This window comes from Triplophysa dalaica, chromosome 10 (assembly GCF_015846415.1).
Source record: "Triplophysa dalaica isolate WHDGS20190420 chromosome 10, ASM1584641v1, whole genome shotgun sequence".
NCBI lineage: Eukaryota > Metazoa > Chordata > Actinopteri > Cypriniformes > Nemacheilidae > Triplophysa > Triplophysa dalaica.
The window spans coordinates 19,556,401-19,574,796 of NC_079551.1; the positions used below are offsets into that span (position 1 = coordinate 19,556,401).

At 35.9% G+C, this 18,396-nt stretch overlaps 3 protein-coding genes and 1 long non-coding RNA gene across 4 annotated transcripts in view; 2 read left to right on the forward strand and 2 right to left on the reverse strand.

Annotated features, from left to right (window-relative positions):
* si:dkey-49n23.1 (semaphorin-3D) overlaps positions 1–7,156 on the reverse strand; it is a 48,192-nt gene extending 41,036 nt beyond the window's left edge. Inside the window, exon 1 of the mRNA XM_056759083.1 lies at positions 7,010–7,156. The gene's annotated coding sequence lies outside the window, so the exon portion shown is untranslated. The remainder of the gene's footprint in view (positions 1–7,009) is intronic.
* A 1,111-nt stretch (positions 7,157–8,267) lies between these two features.
* On the reverse strand, positions 8,268–14,108 carry ssuh2.1 (ssu-2 homolog, tandem duplicate 1). Its single transcript, XM_056759088.1, has 12 exons — positions 14,061–14,108; positions 12,184–12,279; positions 11,727–11,811; positions 11,075–11,204; positions 10,894–10,954; positions 10,677–10,801; positions 10,096–10,158; positions 9,893–9,972; positions 9,720–9,812; positions 9,411–9,516; positions 9,084–9,191; positions 8,268–8,785 (listed from the first exon to the last, which is right to left on the reverse strand). The coding sequence occupies exons 1-12, from the start codon at positions 14,080–14,082 to the stop codon at positions 8,651–8,653; spliced, it is 1,104 nt and encodes a 367-aa protein (XP_056615066.1). The 5' UTR covers positions 14,083–14,108; the 3' UTR covers positions 8,268–8,650.
* Positions 10,129–13,029, forward strand: LOC130430125 (uncharacterized). Its single transcript, XR_008907734.1, has 3 exons — positions 10,129–10,402; positions 10,657–10,827; positions 12,794–13,029. It is a non-coding gene; the product is annotated as an uncharacterized LOC130430125 (long non-coding RNA).
* Positions 14,109–15,496: 1,388 nt separating the features above from the next.
* On the forward strand, positions 15,497–18,322 carry rpl32 (ribosomal protein L32). Its single transcript, XM_056759100.1, has 4 exons — positions 15,497–15,614; positions 16,288–16,388; positions 17,536–17,717; positions 18,150–18,322. Exons 2-4 carry the CDS (start codon positions 16,293–16,295, stop codon positions 18,277–18,279), a joined length of 408 nt encoding a protein of 135 aa, XP_056615078.1. The 5' UTR covers positions 15,497–15,614; positions 16,288–16,292; the 3' UTR covers positions 18,280–18,322.
* Positions 18,323–18,396: the final 74 nt, after the last annotated feature.

An 18,396-nucleotide genomic window follows, 5' to 3' on the forward strand; every position in this document is an offset into this window, starting at 1 on the left:
ACATTACTGGTGCTTTAAATTAAATGGGGTAATGTTGTGATTTATGTCAAAGGTGTTTGATTTGGTTCAAGGCTGTTGAACTGTTTATATATAAATGTCTATGGAGGAAATGAATAGAAAAGAGATTTATTTCCAGAACCAAGGTTGCCAAAAAAGTGGGCGGTAACTGTTGCACTACATTGAAGCTTATTTCTTTTCTATATATTGGGACTTTTACTACAGCTTGTTCACATCACTGTCTAGACGCATCATGTTGCTTTGGGTTTTTGTTTAGTCTAAGATGAGAGAATGCCAATCAAAACCTGCTAGACTTAAAGCCGGTTGGTTTCAGTGTCAGAACAAACAATGCACATTTATCTTTATCTACACATTGTAAAAAGATCATTAAAGTTATTGTAATGGATTTTAAATATAAAGGGATAGTTTCGTAAATCACAATTGCATTAAGCAAACATGCAAATATTGCTTGGGTCACATGAGATATAATTATTAAAAAGTATGCAGTTAAAAACTCAGCTAGAATCTTTAAAGTCATAGTTCACCAAACATGTAGGACTTCCTTTCTTCTGCAGGACATAAAAGAAGATATTTTGAAGAATGCTTCATTCCTTAAATGAGATCATTTTCATATAATCAACAACAATTATTTGGATTCACGTGCGAGGTTCCCTACATTTCTGACCGAGCTGACAACGTCAACGAACTTCTGCTCAACAGACGTTACAGACGTATGCGTTTTCATCCCCGGTGGTCCGAGTGACCTCATTCCAGACACTTCCCCGTTTACCGACCTCCAGAATTTTGACATTAAGACAGCAGATTAGAGTCTAACTTTGACCATCCGTTTGTTTAAAATGATGTGCATGTTTTTTTTAGCTTATTCCTCTTAGGGAACATTTTTCTTTAAACTGAAGGCCAACCTTTTTTCATTCTTTTTTGTGTGCTGGGTTTGTGTACCAGTCCAAATATTATGTGTGGTTTCCAATCAAAGCATGTGTGCAGTTTTTACATTAAAACAAAAATATTTTCCATTCTTTCTAAAGGGGCTTAATTTTAAGCAGACCCATGTACCCACAAAAGATGGGTAATTTTCTCATTAAACCTTGATGCAAAACAAACGTTCATATATACCAATGATCTTTAAAAGGGATTCCTTGCTCAAAAATTACAAATATTTTATCATTTACATACGCTCTTGTCATTTTAATACTGTATGACTTTCTGTCTTCTACAGAACACAAAAGAAGATATTTTGAAGTATGTCGATAACCAATCAACATTGACCCCCATGGACTTTTATTGTGAACACAAAACCACTGAGATATTTCTCAAAATATCTTCTTTTGTGTTTCACAGAAGAGAGAGTCACATACAAGTGGATGGCTGGTTTTTAACGTTGGAAAAATGCAAACATTTTGCACTTTTACCATCCATCCCACAGACATTCGACCAAAATCTCCGCGTACACAACAGAGAAAAGCCTATCTGGGTCTAATTAAGAAAAAGTACTCCATTTGAATTAAGCAAACTATTTCCAGAGAGACTCTTTTATACAAAAATGTTCTCATGGCATTTGACGGGATGTATTTACAGCAGCGACAAAGCGAGAACTGTACTTGTTGCTGTCTGTGAATGCTATTCAGTCGGAGAGCTGTTTTCGCTCACATGACATTAGACCTGAGAGGATATGCATTAAAATCGGGGCCCAATTACAGATTTCCTCTCTTCTAAGCCTTTGAGAGCGATTTGCAGATCCTTCTTCTAAGGACTCCTCTGTTCAAACAGTAGATGAAACAGCAGGGGTCGACCCGCTCACTTAAAAGAGCGTACATCTTTGCAGTGTGCCGCTCGGCGGGTGTTGGCTTAGCAGTAACTTGTAAATGATTTACACCTAATGTGAAACAGTGACTATGTTGCTAAATCATGGGACGTCTTTAATCTTTTAGCTGGTCCTACTTGGCCGTCGTACCTTTTTTATTCCTCTACGACATCATCCGTTCTGGCTTGTAGGAAAACACAAAGAGGAAGCTAAATCAAGGAATGATACTATAGGAAACCCCATGACGATAGCGTTTGTTATCTACGCTCAGAAAATCTGCCGATGCGCAGTCACCTACAATCTCCATATGATTTATCTTTGGCTTCTTGGCCCTGAAGAATTCCAGTGCTGTTAGTTTGAAAGGATGAGAAAACTGAGTAAGAGCCCCATACCGGGAGGTAAGCTTCCCCGTGGAGCTCACTGACATGCCAAGACCTCAACGGGTCATCCAACCAAACATTGAGAAGAATAGAAAGGGGGGAGCGGTTTGGTGCTAGTTGTATCTCTGCTCCAGGTGGGGCTTTTTATTTGATGGTGTGAAGGAGTACAACGGTCTGGTATAAGTATCAAGAGCGTTGGTATGTGTCAGACAAGAAGCTAGGATGATAAACAGTGGTCAAAAAAAGTATATGGACACATAAGGCACACTCGAAGGTATGAATTTCATTTGAATTAAAATATAAGGTGGTTTAACAAAGACTTAAAAAAGTGGTTCACAATGTCATAGAAGAAACATTTTTGGCTTAATGGTCCATAAAGGAGGTTCTTAAGATAATAAAAAGGTAGTAGAACCTTTGAATTTGGTTTAATTATTCACTTTTTATTGTTTTTATGTAGGTGATTTTGATGTGTGTTCAATTGTATTTTGTTCTTGATAAAAAAACAATAAATGTATACATTAGACACAATGTATGTCGCTTTGGATAAAAGCATCCACCAAATAAATAAATGTAAATAAAAGAAAACGTATTTCGGTTACTGTCATTTTAATACACTCTTAAAATGTGCATGTGTTGTGTTCAGTTAAGGACAACACATTTTGTTATTTTTAACTTTTGTCCCTTTCATTTATTTCACACAAAGTCAACACAAATTGTTTTAAATAGCATAACAAACAATGTGTTAATAATAACGCATCCCTTCAAAGAGTGTAAGATATTTTTCATATTTTAACATCCTTCAGGCAAAAATTGTATGTGTGATCTCCTAGAAAGGCAATGCAAATTTTCTTGGTACTTCCAATTTAACCTCATTCGTGATCAAAGCACAGCTGGGTTGTTTCAAGTTTCTTATACATGGGATGTTTTTGCTAGCGCTATATTCCCAGTCACAAACTGCTTCTTATGTGCAGAGAGAATAATTTACGTTTCGCCCAGACACCAAAATCAAAGTATTAGGGTTTTTGTCTGTCTTTTATTATAAAACCCCGGAATAGACAAAGGTGTTTCAATTCTTATAAAGTCTTCACCACATGAACCAAGAAAAGTAGACAGCTTTACAATACTACAGTCGCTCCAACACAGAAGTCGAAGAAAAGCATGAATCACGACAGACAAAATCTCTCCCCAGAACTCATAAGAACGATGATGACCATGTATGTTTGGGGCTTTCTGAAACTCTAACACGGTATTTAGTTCGGCTAAATGATGATGTAGTTAATGACACAACAGTACACGTTACTATTATTTGTCGAAACAGCTGGTTGTGTGTTTAGACAGACCTTCCGTCCTGACTCTCCCACATGGAGCCATTTCCAGCCTAGCTCTGATCTTCCTGCGCTTGGCGCCAGACAGCAGGTTACAACAGATGCATTGTGGGAAGGAAGTACAGTGTTTGCCAGAACGCTGTTATTGTTGAGCTGATGGAGAGAGGGGCCAATTAATTAAGATAATAGAGAGGCACCACAATGGGTCATTGAGTCATTCGCTCAGGATGTTGTTTGACCTCTTGCCAACACACGCACATGGCTGGTGAGCCATCTACGCCAATTCTTCTAAAAGCAGCCAAGTACAATGACAGTTTATCTGCACCTTTGGACGACTGCCCAAAATCCACCTGCTCAGTTCAGTGCAAGGCCCTTTAATATACTTTGAAGGAGGGACCCTAAACAGAATATTATGGGGGCAACTTTTACACATACAAGAGACACTTTTACTTCAGGAAAAATAATCAAATCTATTTAGATCAAAAAAAGTTTGATGTATATAGGCTACCTGAAAAATGTCTTTGTGTAACCAGAGCAAGATTTTGACATAAAATGTGTAATCATTTATAGTTTGGAGTTTAAAAAGATTTCAACTTAACAAAACAAAACAAAAAAAGATTAATGGAGTTATATTTAGCCTACTCTTCAAAAATATGACATCAATATGCGGTTGATAATACCTGTGAAATTGGAGATTGAATTTCCATCAGTCTTCCCAAACGTTGGGTCAAAACAGTGACAGTCATCACCGAACACCTCATTTCTAACAGAATCATTTTTAATGGAGATATATGAACTTTAAACTCATATTCAACAAAATAGTCTGACCAAAGCTTGCAGACACATTCACTCCACATTATTTATGGTCCTTAATTTTCATCCAGATGTGCAGTCTGAGAAACAATTACATTCAGTATAATAATAGATGAGACACCTGTCATAACTTTAGCACATCACCTCATCATTACACAGGCTATGCAAACCCATGAAAGTGCTCATGAATGAATCCCAACTGACACTGCAACAGACTCTTCTGAGACATGGCATCCGATTCCTCTTTTCCATATCAAGAGAAGCAAATGAGCTATTTCTGAGAGAAAAGGATTTCTTTCAAGTGACCGAGTGAATATTTTCCACATTGCACAAAAATATGCAGGGTGGTTCTGTTATAGATTGTGTTAACCCATGATGAATGTTAGAGACGACAGATCTTTGGGTGGTCTATTGCAGTTATCTCTTTTCTTTCATTTTGTCCTTTAAGAAAATGACTTATTACAATTACTTTCTACGCTTTACAATAATAGTAAAAACATCAAAACAACCATTTTGTAAAGAAATTCATGTTTTCAATAACTATGTCACATTTATTTTGGCAAAGCATTAAAGCATAAGCCGTTGGATCAAAAGGTTTTTTAGATCACAGGGTGCATAAAAAGACACATTTTTGACAGTTCAAAGAGTTAAAGAGGCATTTAGACTAATGCAATAAGTTTAACTTAACTTCACTAAACCCTTCGAAATAAAACTGAACTCACATAAAGAGCATCTTTAAATGCCATATACCTCCTGAGACCTATTGTTAATGACTACAACATCTATAAATTACAAAAAAAAACTCTAAATGATCTTGCAAATGAGTTTACACCAAAGACTTGGCAGATCAGTTTAGATAAAAGAAACTAATGTACGTTAACCAGACGCAGACCTTTCGATAATCGAAAACAGATCTGCATTTATAAATCAAGCCATATACCACAGCAAAGACTGGAACACAGAGCAAGCTGTAGATATATGCATAGCAAGAACAAAGAATGTTGATGTATCTGATTTTCCAGAGCCAAGAAGTGAAATCATTCTTGTGCTCTCAAGGGGAAAAGGTGAACGGCATTGATGTGCTTCTCCACAGAGAGTCATCCATAAAGCTCCATAAAATATCATCTGATACCCTGAACACAAACTTCAGGTGGTAAGATGAATATCACCAAACCAGAACCTTGATCCCTTCTTCTCCTTTTGTTACGATATTTGACATGAGGTTGTGAACCAGAGTAATGCTGTTTCTATCAAAAACCCATCTGGCCGCAAGAATGGTGTGACAACTTATATCCAACCACAAAACTTTAATCACAACACCAATTGTAGACATTACTTAAATATATAAATGCAACATTAATGTAATATTCAAGCACAACACTACAAATGCTTTGATTTCCACAGAAAGAAATTTTAACCTTAAATGGTTAAAAAATACATTTCTAATGTTATAATAAAGAATTGGCTTTGACACTGATTCTGGCACTTCAAGTACACTAGTATTGGACAGTTCAAAGTGTATAACTGTTCCCATTGACTCGAGCTATTGTTACCAGCAGAACAAAGCGTACTCCTGATAAAACAACAAAAGCTTTGGGACTGGAGTGCTGGTCAGCACAGATAAGGGTCTCACAATCACCGCCTGCCTTTTCTCATGTGGGCTCTACGTGAGGACCCCTCCCAAAACAAGAGCATGCACACACACACACACACATCTGTCCGCGTGTTAGGAAGGAGTGTGAAACATAAACTCCCTGTGACATGAACATCCACCCATTATCAGATCAGAGGTTTCACAATCTCCACAGCACAATCCATCAGGCTTCAAATCGAAAATAGACATATGGTAAGCAGGCGTGTAATAAGTCTGATCCCTGGACCGTTTTAGACATTTACTATATATGGGAGGAAATGTACAGTGTGTGCAAAGACGGAAACAAACAAATCAAAGGAACACACACAATATGTAGAGCACCAAACAGGAAAAGGAAAGAATCAGGGGATGAACACCACTGACGTCCAAAAAAATGAAATGCATGTAATGTACATCCTGCCGCATCTCCAAGCATGTGAGGTTGTGTAAGGTTACAGTGTAAAGTGCTTAACACTTATAGTCAAAATGACTTGAATTGATTATTTTTATGAACTAACCCCCGTTTTCTTCTTGGGGTCTGAGAGACCCCCATGCTCATTTTATTAGGTTAAAAACAATACTCCACATTTAAAACCTAATGGATTTTACTAATAACTGTTAGCAGTTTATAGCTCATTTCACAGTTAATAAAGTTTCATTTGTCAAAAGTAGGCATTTCAAGCCAAGGCATAAATTATGAACTTCAATGAATAAATCAGGCACAGGTTTACTCTAAGCCTACAACTGTAATACGCATCAAGATTTGATATAAAAAAAGATTTATATTTTGCTACACAGGGAATGAAAACATTATTATTAAGTAAGTCATACATTCACTCACATTAATTCAATTAAACTTCACTAACAAACACCATAAATAAAACATACATTTTGTTATAAATATATCAATCAGAATAAACCAAAGTATCATTGCCTAACCAATTGACATCAACACATTTCAATACAGTCATTAAATTTGACAAAAATGGTTAAATATGACACATGACAGTATAATTCAAAACAACATTTAAACACCTACCGAATGTAATGTCCCTCTCCCCTTTCTTCGTTCTTGAGATTGTTATTCCACTTTTCTGTTATGTGGACAGATGGGACTTAAGCGTAAAGATGCGCAGAGAGACTTGTGTGCTGTCCGCACCTCCTTCACTCACTATAAACAAACGCGCAGCGTGCGTGATGCGCTGGAGAGCCACGCCCCCTCCTGATTCTGCACATCAGTCATATCCTATCAGACGCGCTCAGTATGAGAGTCTTGTGTAGTTCATCCGTCAGCAACAGGCCACAGCAATAGTTTAAAAAATGTACAACGTGTTTCAGCTTGATGGAAACATGAAGTGTTCTCTTTTGGAAAGTAGGTGCGTCTTTGTTACTGATAAATATTAAGTTATATAATATTCAGGAACGTAATTGGAACGTGACACCTTGAACTGGGTTTGTACATCACATTCGAAGCACGTGGCTGAAAGTAATTAAAAATCTGGATAATAGCTGTGCATGTATATCTAATAAGCAATAAATAACATTGTGACACTTTAAGTGCCTCAAGTGGCCAAATTCCTTTTTAGGATCACTGTAGGTTGATGTGTTAACACTTCTGAATGACACACATCAACAAAGCACTTCAGGCCATTTCATTGGGAGTCTCTTCAAACGACCAAAACATACTTCTCAATGTCAATGTAATAGGACAGATAAGTTAACAGAACATAGTTACAGTTTCGTCTTGGGGAAAAGTATCAAATTGAATAGGACTTAATAAAATTCAGGCTGTACATTCAGGGAAAAATAGTCACCTTACGACACCTAGTGGATCAATGACGTTACTGCCAATTTGTCACAACTCATAATGATTCAGAATCAAAATATTAACATATTTACATATAAAATATACATATTCCAAATACCAATTTTCAATTGATCAGTATCTCTAGTTGTATTGTGGTCATTCCAGTTCAGTGTCTGTTGAATTTGAAAGAAAATCATGGAGTGACACAAAAGTCTTCCAACAGCAAGACTGACATCATGACAAGACACATGAAAAATAATTTTCACATAAATTTCACATAAAAAATATCTGAGAACTTTTCCTAAATACATATGTAAATATTACTGTTGTATTTGCCTAAAGTGAATCTAAACTTGTTTTCTTTGCAGCATGAGGTGTGAAATAATGCATTTTGACCGGTTTCTCCGGTTTTCATTTTCTGCAAATAAATGCATATAGAAAGAATATTTTTATTTGAAATTTGGTTATAAATATTGTTAGCAGTTTACAGAATGAAACAAAAATGGTCATTTTACATAAACACATACCTGTAGTAAATAAAACAAACTCAAAATAAATTTGAGAGCGGTCTCTTATTTTTTTCCGCTGCTGTATATGACATATATAATGACTATTTTAAACTTCATGAAGTATATATATGAAAAATATAATGTGGTACTGTACATATATAACCCCACACTCCTAAAAATCTGTTGAAATCATCCTACAACGGATTTTACTGACTTGCTATGTTCACATTTCATGAGCAAAAATAGTGAAACAAATTATAAAACATATTTTGCCAATAAAGATGTAGATGCACACTCAGACAAGAGAAAAAAAAGTGCTGCTGGTAGCCCATTATGCATTATGCGTTTGGTCACCAGAAGAAGACTACAAAATACTGCAGGATGAGGGATATTTGGTGGTGTGAACCTTGTTTTCTCTACCAAAAACAAAGTAATCGTAGTCTTTCCCATTGTACGTGTAGAAAACGTGAGTGAGAGGAACCAGCTCAATTGTTTGTCGCTGAAAGAAAATAAAAGTCTCTTCCTCAGTTAAAAAGAAAATATAATAGATTTGGTCAAATCTGTCCTTTCTTTACAAAACCCAAATTGTTTAAATCCCTGCTTCCTTCTAGTGGTCAAGTGTTTAGTTGCACACTCTTGAACATTACATGCTTGTGCTCGCAGAGCAAAAGTCACTATTACTTTTATTTACGTACATATACTAATTTACTTGAAAAATTATATTAATTTCTAATAATTCCAAGAACTGGTACAATTACATTATTATGCAATGTTTGCTTTAAATATATTCTGCCTACCTGCTGCAAGATGCGGCTAACAGCAGAATATTTGAGAAGGTGACTCTGAATTGTCCTTTTTGAAGCCTCACAGATGTCCTGGTCGGGGAACCCATCTACCGGATAGACCTAAATGCAAGCATTTTCCCTAAAAAATATTCTTCTTGGCTAAAATAAATCCTCCTAGCTTTGTGCAACACTGCACACATTTTACGTTGGTTATGTTATATACAATAGTGATTAGTTTTGGATTAATGTATAAGATCAAAACATTATAAAGAGATTATTGTTACAAAATGTTATATAAAATATCACTGTATGCTTAGAAAAGAAGAAATATATATATACCAGGAGGTTATCATCTACAAAGAACGCTTCCCCAGACCCCTTGTCAAACTTCTTTAGTGGGAATTCAGGCACACGGTCAGGTATGAACTCAGACACCTGGTTTTTCCTAAGAAACACAGTGGGACCGGACATTATACTGAACATCTTTTTTGTGCATACAAAACTAAAACAAACACAGAATATGAAGAAACTAAAAATATACATATACCATAGTAACTCTCCCAAGTGTTATGTTAATTATCTGTAATCAATTAAAGATGACTTTATGTAAATCAGAATGAAAGGATTTGATTTCATCAGCACGTTTACCATGTGACAGTGAGTCGTATGAAATGCACGAGGTTTCTGTGGCCAGTACACGTTACACAGATTTTGTGACCCTTTCTGTGACAAGAGACACACCTGAAAAAGTGAATAAGCACAATTTGTATTCAAGTCACATTCGAGGTAACAACAACAACAACAAATGGCACAAAAAATACCTTTTTCTTCCTCCACCGTGACAGTTCCTGCACCGTCGGTGGCGACCGTGACCAGAGCCGTGACAAAACATACAACGAGTCTGATACACAAAAAAGACAAACAAATCAGTGTAACTCAAGTGAACATTCATTGCAAGTTTATAAACATGCACTGCTAGACATTATAAAAGATTATAAAGATTTAAAATGACACATCGACCCACCCATCCTTTACCACGGCAGTGAGTGCACCTGACTCGGCCGTTACCTTGACAGCGGTAACAAGGCTGAAACCACACAATAAAATACGGAAAATGATGACTTTGAATGTGATTTTTTGGTGTTATGAGGAGAAAATGACAACATACAATTATGAAAAGGTCAAAGCATCATCATCAAAGAGTTTTGAACGTGTCATAAGAGACGCACGCAGCCCATATATGGTAAACCGGAAGCTAAGACTTCAGCAGTTGTTGGCTTGTCGTGTGAGAACTGTGTTTTGGTATCATTACTTTGGAAACATACCTGAAGGTCAGTGTAAAGCTTTGTTCACCGTTTGGGGTAAATATTTATTTATTTATCATCACATGTGCTGTGACACCAAAATGACGCACTGCAACTCCGATTTTAAGCGTTTTCTCCACTTTTTCCTACTTAAAGGCGAGGTGTTTGAAACTGGTGCGGTCAATTATCTTCTCATATATAAAACACCTTAAAGTTGATGAGTGAAGAAAACTGGAGAACTTACATCGAAAAATAACTTTATTTTAATTTTTTGTTTATAGAAACAAATGGACTGCAATACCTTAACAAAAGAGGAGTGTGGCACCCTGACTTTCTGAAGAACATCAGTGAATTTGGGTGGATAGGACACCTGGACCTGCCACGGTGGAGGACTCGCTCCATTCTCAGGCCCATCCACACACTGACCTGAGCAGACATTATTTTGTTAAAATGTAAGAGAGGTGAAACTCTTAAATCATATTTATTCTCATGTATTCACTTGATGACATAATAGGCACCTGTGTGTGGCTCTGATTCCCAAACACTTGATCTGGACTCTGTAAATGTTTCCAAACGGTACTGAAAAGAGACAGGACAAATTACTTTTATAAACTTAAAACAAAGCATTTTAAACTAGACTTTCTTACAATATCAGAGAAGGTTTCAATTCAAAAGTGCTGATATTGTGGCGGTACTTACACGGTAAACTGTAAAAGGTTTCATGTCTTTAATGATCAGATTTTTGGCAGGCTTGCTGCTATATGTCCACTTTTTACCCACAAACTGCAGTAAAGCATCTCTGGCTGCATCTTCTGAGACACTGGGCAGCCTAAAGTATCAGAACAACTTTTTCATAAATAAATATGAATAAAGTGTATGGGCATGCTACAAGGGGTGAGAACCAGAGGGGCGTAAGTGATATTTTTGGTGAAATGGAGATATATCAATTTAAAGCCCTCAATGAGCTCTTTCTCCTGCCAAAATGACACAAGTGAAATCTTAATCAATTTGGAGTTAGAAGCCCAAACGCATCACTGAACATACTAAACCAGTTGGTGCCAAGAGGGCATAACTGTCCATATAGTGGAGAAAAGCCTGTGGACAGCAGATGACTCAAAATGGCTGAAACATTGGAGTCAAAAGGCGTATTTGAAATTCTTTTATTAAAATGTTTAAAAATGGTTTAATAAGTACAATGTTCTCCATATGTGTAACATCTTTATTATTAAAGATTCAAATCAATACACAAAGTCAGATCAAACTATGGTATTATTTTGGTCTGACTCTTCTGTAAACTTGATGAAATGTCATTTACTCCTCTCTGGTTCTCAACCCAACATATTTTACCCACATAACATTTGAAACGAAAGCATTCTTTTCAGTTTCAGGCTGAGGGACAAAGTCTGGTGGAGGGGGACAAATTTGATCCGTGCACTCTGCAAAAGAAAAAAATCAGAGAAAACAAAAGAGAAAGCAACTTCTAATAAATACATCTTGGCATTAAAAACTGATGTTCATGAAAATGAAATAGTAAAAGTATTTTTCCTTTTTTTCGACAACGGGAATTTTTTTAAACTAAATTGTAAAAGAGTAAATAGAAGATATGTATCATATTTGATATAATGTAAATACATGTGAGTATTCACATCCTAATCATTATTTTAAAACATTCAAATATATTTCTAGTTAATAAATATTTACACAAAAATAAACAGTACATCATGAAGTTTTCTTGAAGGTCTTCACGTTTCACTTGTTGGGTCTGTACTAATATTTCTGTGTGCAATGTATACATCAGGTTTTCTAACCTCCACCTTTGTGCTCCTCATAACCTGTCACATTGTCCAGCCAGCCAGGGGGCGGAGCAGACGGACCCTCCTCAGGAATGCTGGGGTCAAATGTGTCTATGGCAAGAAAGAGAGGAACTGTGACACTTCTTTAAACTGTTCAAAATTCCCGAAGGAAACCATTGAGAATTGACTTTTGTGTTGGGCTACAAACTGTCGTCATGAACAGCTCTATTGAAAAAACAACATCATAAACTCTCTCCCACGAAATGTTAATGTTGCATTACAAAACAACAAAGTACAAATATCATGTTTTTCACAATCAGTTTTTGCCAGATGGTATTTGGTACGTAAGCATCTGTGTTTGGAGTTATATATATACTTCTCACAATCAGCTTGGTAATGTTCATAAACAATGTTGCTAACAAGTGGATATAAATATCAACTCGAGTGGGTTTCCTTTAGCGGAGATCGTACTTAAGATTTTGTGTAAACAATGACCTCAAAATATACCAGTGAATGAAGGGAGGAGCAGGTAATCTGTGATACTATTGAAACGTTTACTTAGCAACGCACATCCATCAAACGTTTATCTGTAGCTATAAAAACTTTATTATTTGCTTTCTTTCAGGTCAGCAACTACTGATATTCTACCATCAACTCATGGAAATCTACAGACATTAGGCCTGTTAACATTCTGTTAATTAACATTTAAAACTTAGTAGCTGAATATTAAGGACAGTGATCTGAACAGTAAAAAAAAACGCTTCTATATAAAAAAAGGAAAAGTACACTTAAACTCTGTGATAATCTTTTAATATAATATAATAATAATGATGGTGTCATTGAGTGTAGGTGTCTTGTAGTAACACAGTAAATATAAAAAGGTTAATTATATGTAAATTGCTCCTTTTGTCTACAATGAATTATGTAGGTCATTGTTGCTTTAATGTGTCTTATTTCATTTTTAACGACATATTTTTAATGCTGATTGTTTATGTGGCATAGACATTTAAGTAACATTTATATAACAGTTAAGAATGTTCATTTGTTTTTTGGGATAAATTAAAGTTGTAAAATCATTTAGAGCAAGTTATGTTTTTTAAGAGGTTTTGTAGCCTAGTGAAAATTGTTACAAAAAGCTAGAATTTTGACTTTAGCATTAGGACAGATAGATGGCGAGCCAAACCTCCGAATGTCACATGACTTTTAGTTAAATGACTATGGGATGTTGATGACTGTCACTCACTTGTCCTGTTTCTTGTTCTTTCCATAACCATTATTTGCTGTACTTCTTTACGCAGAAGATCCCTATATGTTATTTTACTGTGTATAAATTAAAAAAATTGCATAGAAACTGATATCTGCGGAGACCCATTGGAAATCCACATTTTGCAAATGTATTGAAAAAAGATTCTCATTTAATAATATGGCCCAAGGATCTGAAACCATAAATTTACAGTAGTCATCTCTGTCAGTTGTGAAAATAAAAAATATCAATTTGATCCTTGAAAAAAAAGAGTGGATCTGAACTTAAGCTTACATATTTGGCAATATGAAGGAATACATATTTTAGTATTCAAGCATTTTAGTATTAAAATGCACATGTTTATGAGCAGCCAACCATGTGATACTAATCACTCTCCACATGGTTAAAGGCAATCTATCAAAATTCATATTTAAGCCTTTTAAAACAAAAAATATGATGAGTTAAAGTTTATGCTACATGCATAGCCAAATGTAAAAAAAATGCTTACACTACATATGTGAACCCTTTAAATATTTCATGCAAACTATTCACAGCATACACTGAACATGAGAAGTGTGAATGAAAGTGAGAGCAGAGCAGAAGACAAGTAAAAGCATTTACTAAAATTGATTAAGCATCATGTACCCACCTACGTCGTCTTCATAATCCATAACATACACGAAATGCAGTGCGCCACCTTCGCTGAGAGCTTCTCCACCAAGTGAAACTTTAAACTTAAATTGTCCACAAATAAAGACACGCCCACAATAGTGTTCCCTCAGCCTGACTCTTTTTAAAGGATTCTGAGTGATATATGGTACAACTCAGAATGTGGAAAAATGAAAATTGCACAAAAACATTAGACAATGAAAAAAGGGGGTTGTTGGAATCACTCAATTTAATCAAGTACATCAGTTCCACACGGTTTAATTAAGTTGTATTAATTTTTTTAATTACAAGAAAAGATAGAAAAACATAATTAAATCATATGGAACCGATGTATAATGGAATCAGTAATTCCAGCCCTACGTTTTTTCAGTGAACAATCCTCATCTGTCTGATTTTGTTATTTATATAGATTACACCAAAGACACTATAGCCTTCAAAGCTTTCACTATACTGCTGGTTCAAACAGATGCACATGATACGAAGTGGGAAGAACAGCAGGCAGGAGACGAAATGCTTATAAAATAAAATATGTTTATATGGAAATTAATAACAATTCAAATCAATTTTTTTATTACATGTAGAGACTTTTGCATGGATTCCACAGACAGGGTCACAATTGTAAAGTTATGTAATGGCTTGCAGTCATAATCCTCTCTACCATAAAATACTGTATCTAAGTGTTTAAATGTTCATATTTCTGCAAATTTGACAGAAAACTAGGCCTATATACTGCATCTTATTAAATACAAGTGAAATTTGCTCAAAGCCTGTCAGAAACATTTATTTGACTAAAAGTGCATTTTGGCACCGCAGCATCTGTAAAAACGGATTTATCAAATTATTAAATACCACTGAGAATTCATCAACAGACCTACCTGTTTTTTACAGATAACCATTTGTTAGTTTAACTACAAATAAACTATGGTTATTTGGTAAGACCATGTAGCAATACAAATAATAAATAAATAAAACTAGAGATTAACTATGGTTAAGTTTGTTGGTTCGGTAAAAAAAAAACTTGTGGTAGTTCAAGGTTTAAAAGAGGTTGAAACACAAAAAAATCCTTGAAATAAAATTCAAAACAGAGTCAAAACAGCTTAATGTTATTCTAATCATATACAACTTAATGTGCTAATTGAAAATAAATAATGTTCCAGTCGAGACTACATTAAATGAACATTAAATGAACAGTAAGACAGGTGAAACCTTTGCAACTACCTTGGTGTTTTTTACTGCAACGTTACATTATTCAATTTACATAAAAGATACAGCCCGGTAAAAACAAATCGAGACATCGATCATTTTGCACAAAAAAAAACACAAGTATAAAACACAAGAATACACAAATAAGTAAATTAAAAATAAATGTCATTAAAGGCATAAAAAGTACATTACAATTCAAAATGGTCAGCAATAGCGGACGGTAACATTTGAGAGCGGTACCAACTTCCGCTGCCTGATTTTATTTCCGGGCCTTCCCTGCGTCACTTCCTTCTTTTCTTCTGTACTGTCTTCGAGCGAGACAGACCGAACGGTGAGCACAAGCGAAATCTTAATTCATCCTTCAGTAGTTTTATTAAAATCACACATCATCAGTAGTTGCTGTTGTGTTGTTCTTCGCTACATTTAAATGCGGCAATATCGTGGACCACAGAGTGATAGAAGTTTAGATATTAATAAAATTAAGCACACAAGGTCCGTACATGGCGGCCATTGATTCGGTGCATGTGAATTAGCGAAGCTAGCGAACAAATTCATAAAATGTGCTACTAAACGTTACAGAAAGTTGTTTAATTTCTATAAATAGTTTCGCAAGGGCGTTAATCTTTCAATTTCGCGTTAAGCTATACTGGCACTTCACGTTAGCGTGTTGTTTTCCTGCACTGCTAACATGCATTAGCTGTTTACGAACATGGTAGCGACTAGCGAGTTTATAATTGTATTGTATTTTTATTAAAAGGCCTTTTGTTTAGGGACTGCATTTACTATTTGTTTTTCACATGTGAGTCTTGACATTTTATATTCATATAGTGCATTAGCAATGTTTGCCAACATTTAGAGTGTGCTCAATGTGTGTCATATATGACGTATAAAAGATGTGCATAAAAATCTGGGCAGCACGAATGAGATATTACCAAAACTGATTACTTATAGCGGCTTTATTTTTTCTTGACATCAATTTTTCTTGTTGCTTGTGTTTATTTCAGGCACCATGCCAGCCCTCAGACCTCTCACCAAACCTAAGATCGTAAAGAAAAGGACCAAGAAGTTCATCAGACATCAGTCGGACCGTTATGTCAAGATCAGTGTAAGAGACATCATACCTTAATCCGGGAATAAATGAACTTGCATGCGCTCAACCTAGAATATGATTGAAATGTTTTCTCCATTTTATAGTTATTGTTATGAGGGATGCACCGATTCAAATACTCTGGATCGGAATTGGGGCCGATACGGGTCTTTTTTGCAGGATAAGGTATCGGACTGACGGGTTCCCTTCAATCCGATCCGTTGCGATACCCATGAATGTTACTCTAAAGCTTCAAAAAGCACTAACTATCAGGAAATGACAAAATTTGTCATGCACTGTATTCGATGCCATGTATTTGAAAGCTTTATGTGAGAAATCAACCAATATATCATAATAAAAAAACTCTGACCTCCGCTGGTGCGGTAATCTGTCAATCTCCATCCAGCATGCGTGTGTCCGGGAACAGTCAGGACGTTACTCGTTCCAATGTTTTCAATATTCTACATGCATTTTTTCACTGTTACCACATTCACTCGTGAGTGAAGCGGTTGCATTAAGCGTGTCATTATGCGTCTAATGCGCATGACATTAAATAACGTAGAAGCGGGTGTATTAAGCGCATCATTTTATGTCCAGGATGTGCATGAGCGAGTTTGGAGACTGTGATAGTTCGGGGTAATAAACAGAGATTTACTTGTTAAACATTTTGTAAGTATCTTTGCTTTGAGACCACATTTTGGTTTTATGTTTTTTTAAGTTTAATACAGCACTTAATTACATTTTAAAAATCATACTTTTAAGTAAAGGAAAGTGGTAGATTTAAATGTACTTATGGATTAAAAGTTTACATTTGTTTATGGACTGTAGTGGAGTAAGTATGATGTGCCTCATACTGTAGGGAAGTATTTTTTGTCCAAAGTACTCTGAGGTACAGATATTGTACTTGAAAGTAAATGTGCTTAAGAACTATCCACCTCTGGCAATTAAAGTTAAAATATGGAACTCTACTTTGATCAAGAAAAACAGTGCTAGTATCGAATCAGGATCGGTATCGGCCGATTCGAAGAATTCAGGTATCGGAAACAGATCGGCAAGGAAAAAGTAGCATCGGTGCATCCCTAATTGTAATATGAATTCTAGTAGGTCCTAATCAACCAAACTCCGTAGAGTCCAACTTGACATCTTTCTTCTATGTTCTGTGTAGAAAAACTGGAGGAAGCCCAGAGGTATTGACAACAGAGTGAGGCGACGCTTCAAGGGTCAGATGTTGATGCCCAGCATCGGTTATGGAAGCAGCAAGAAGACCAAACACATGCTGCCCTCTGGGTTCAGGAAGTTCCTGGTCAACAACATCAAGGAACTTGAAGTCCTTATGATGAGCAACAAGTAAGCGTTTAAATTGTGTTGCTAACTGTTTGTGTGGGTGTTAACTTGACTTTCCAAAATGATCAATTTGATTTTATTTGGTCAGAAACAGAAGCTAGACCACCTGCATGTCTCTAAGATCATACCTGCTGAATTGGTCATGTTCTGTCAGGTGTTGAATTTTGAGAGAGAGTGTGGCAGAGGAAATGCCCATTCCACCACTAGCTCTCTTCATAGCCAGTAGGTGGAAGATAATCTGCAACAAGTGGCTAGCACTTGTCTTGGGCCTCTTTCTGAAAATAGGGGTGTTTTACTTGAGTTTCTGACAGCAAGTTTCATTCATTTTGAATGAGTTTTGACATTATTGCTTTTCATTTTGATTGCGTTTTGGCATTGCTTTTAAATTACAATGACGGGAGTCTGGGTTTGTGGTAACCTTAATTTTTTTTGCAGGAGCTATTGTGCCGAAATTGCCCACAATGTGTCCTCCAAGAACAGGAAGATTATTGTGGAGAGGGCAGCTCAGCTGGCCATTAAGGTCACAAACCCCAACGCCAGACTCCGCAGCGAGGAAAACGAATAATCTGCTTCTCTTGTCTCAATAAAGTGGAAAAACAGAAAAAACACAATTGTCAAGTTTTTCTATTATGCACATTTTAGTATACATTTGATGACTATAAAACTAAAGGTTTTGATTTGT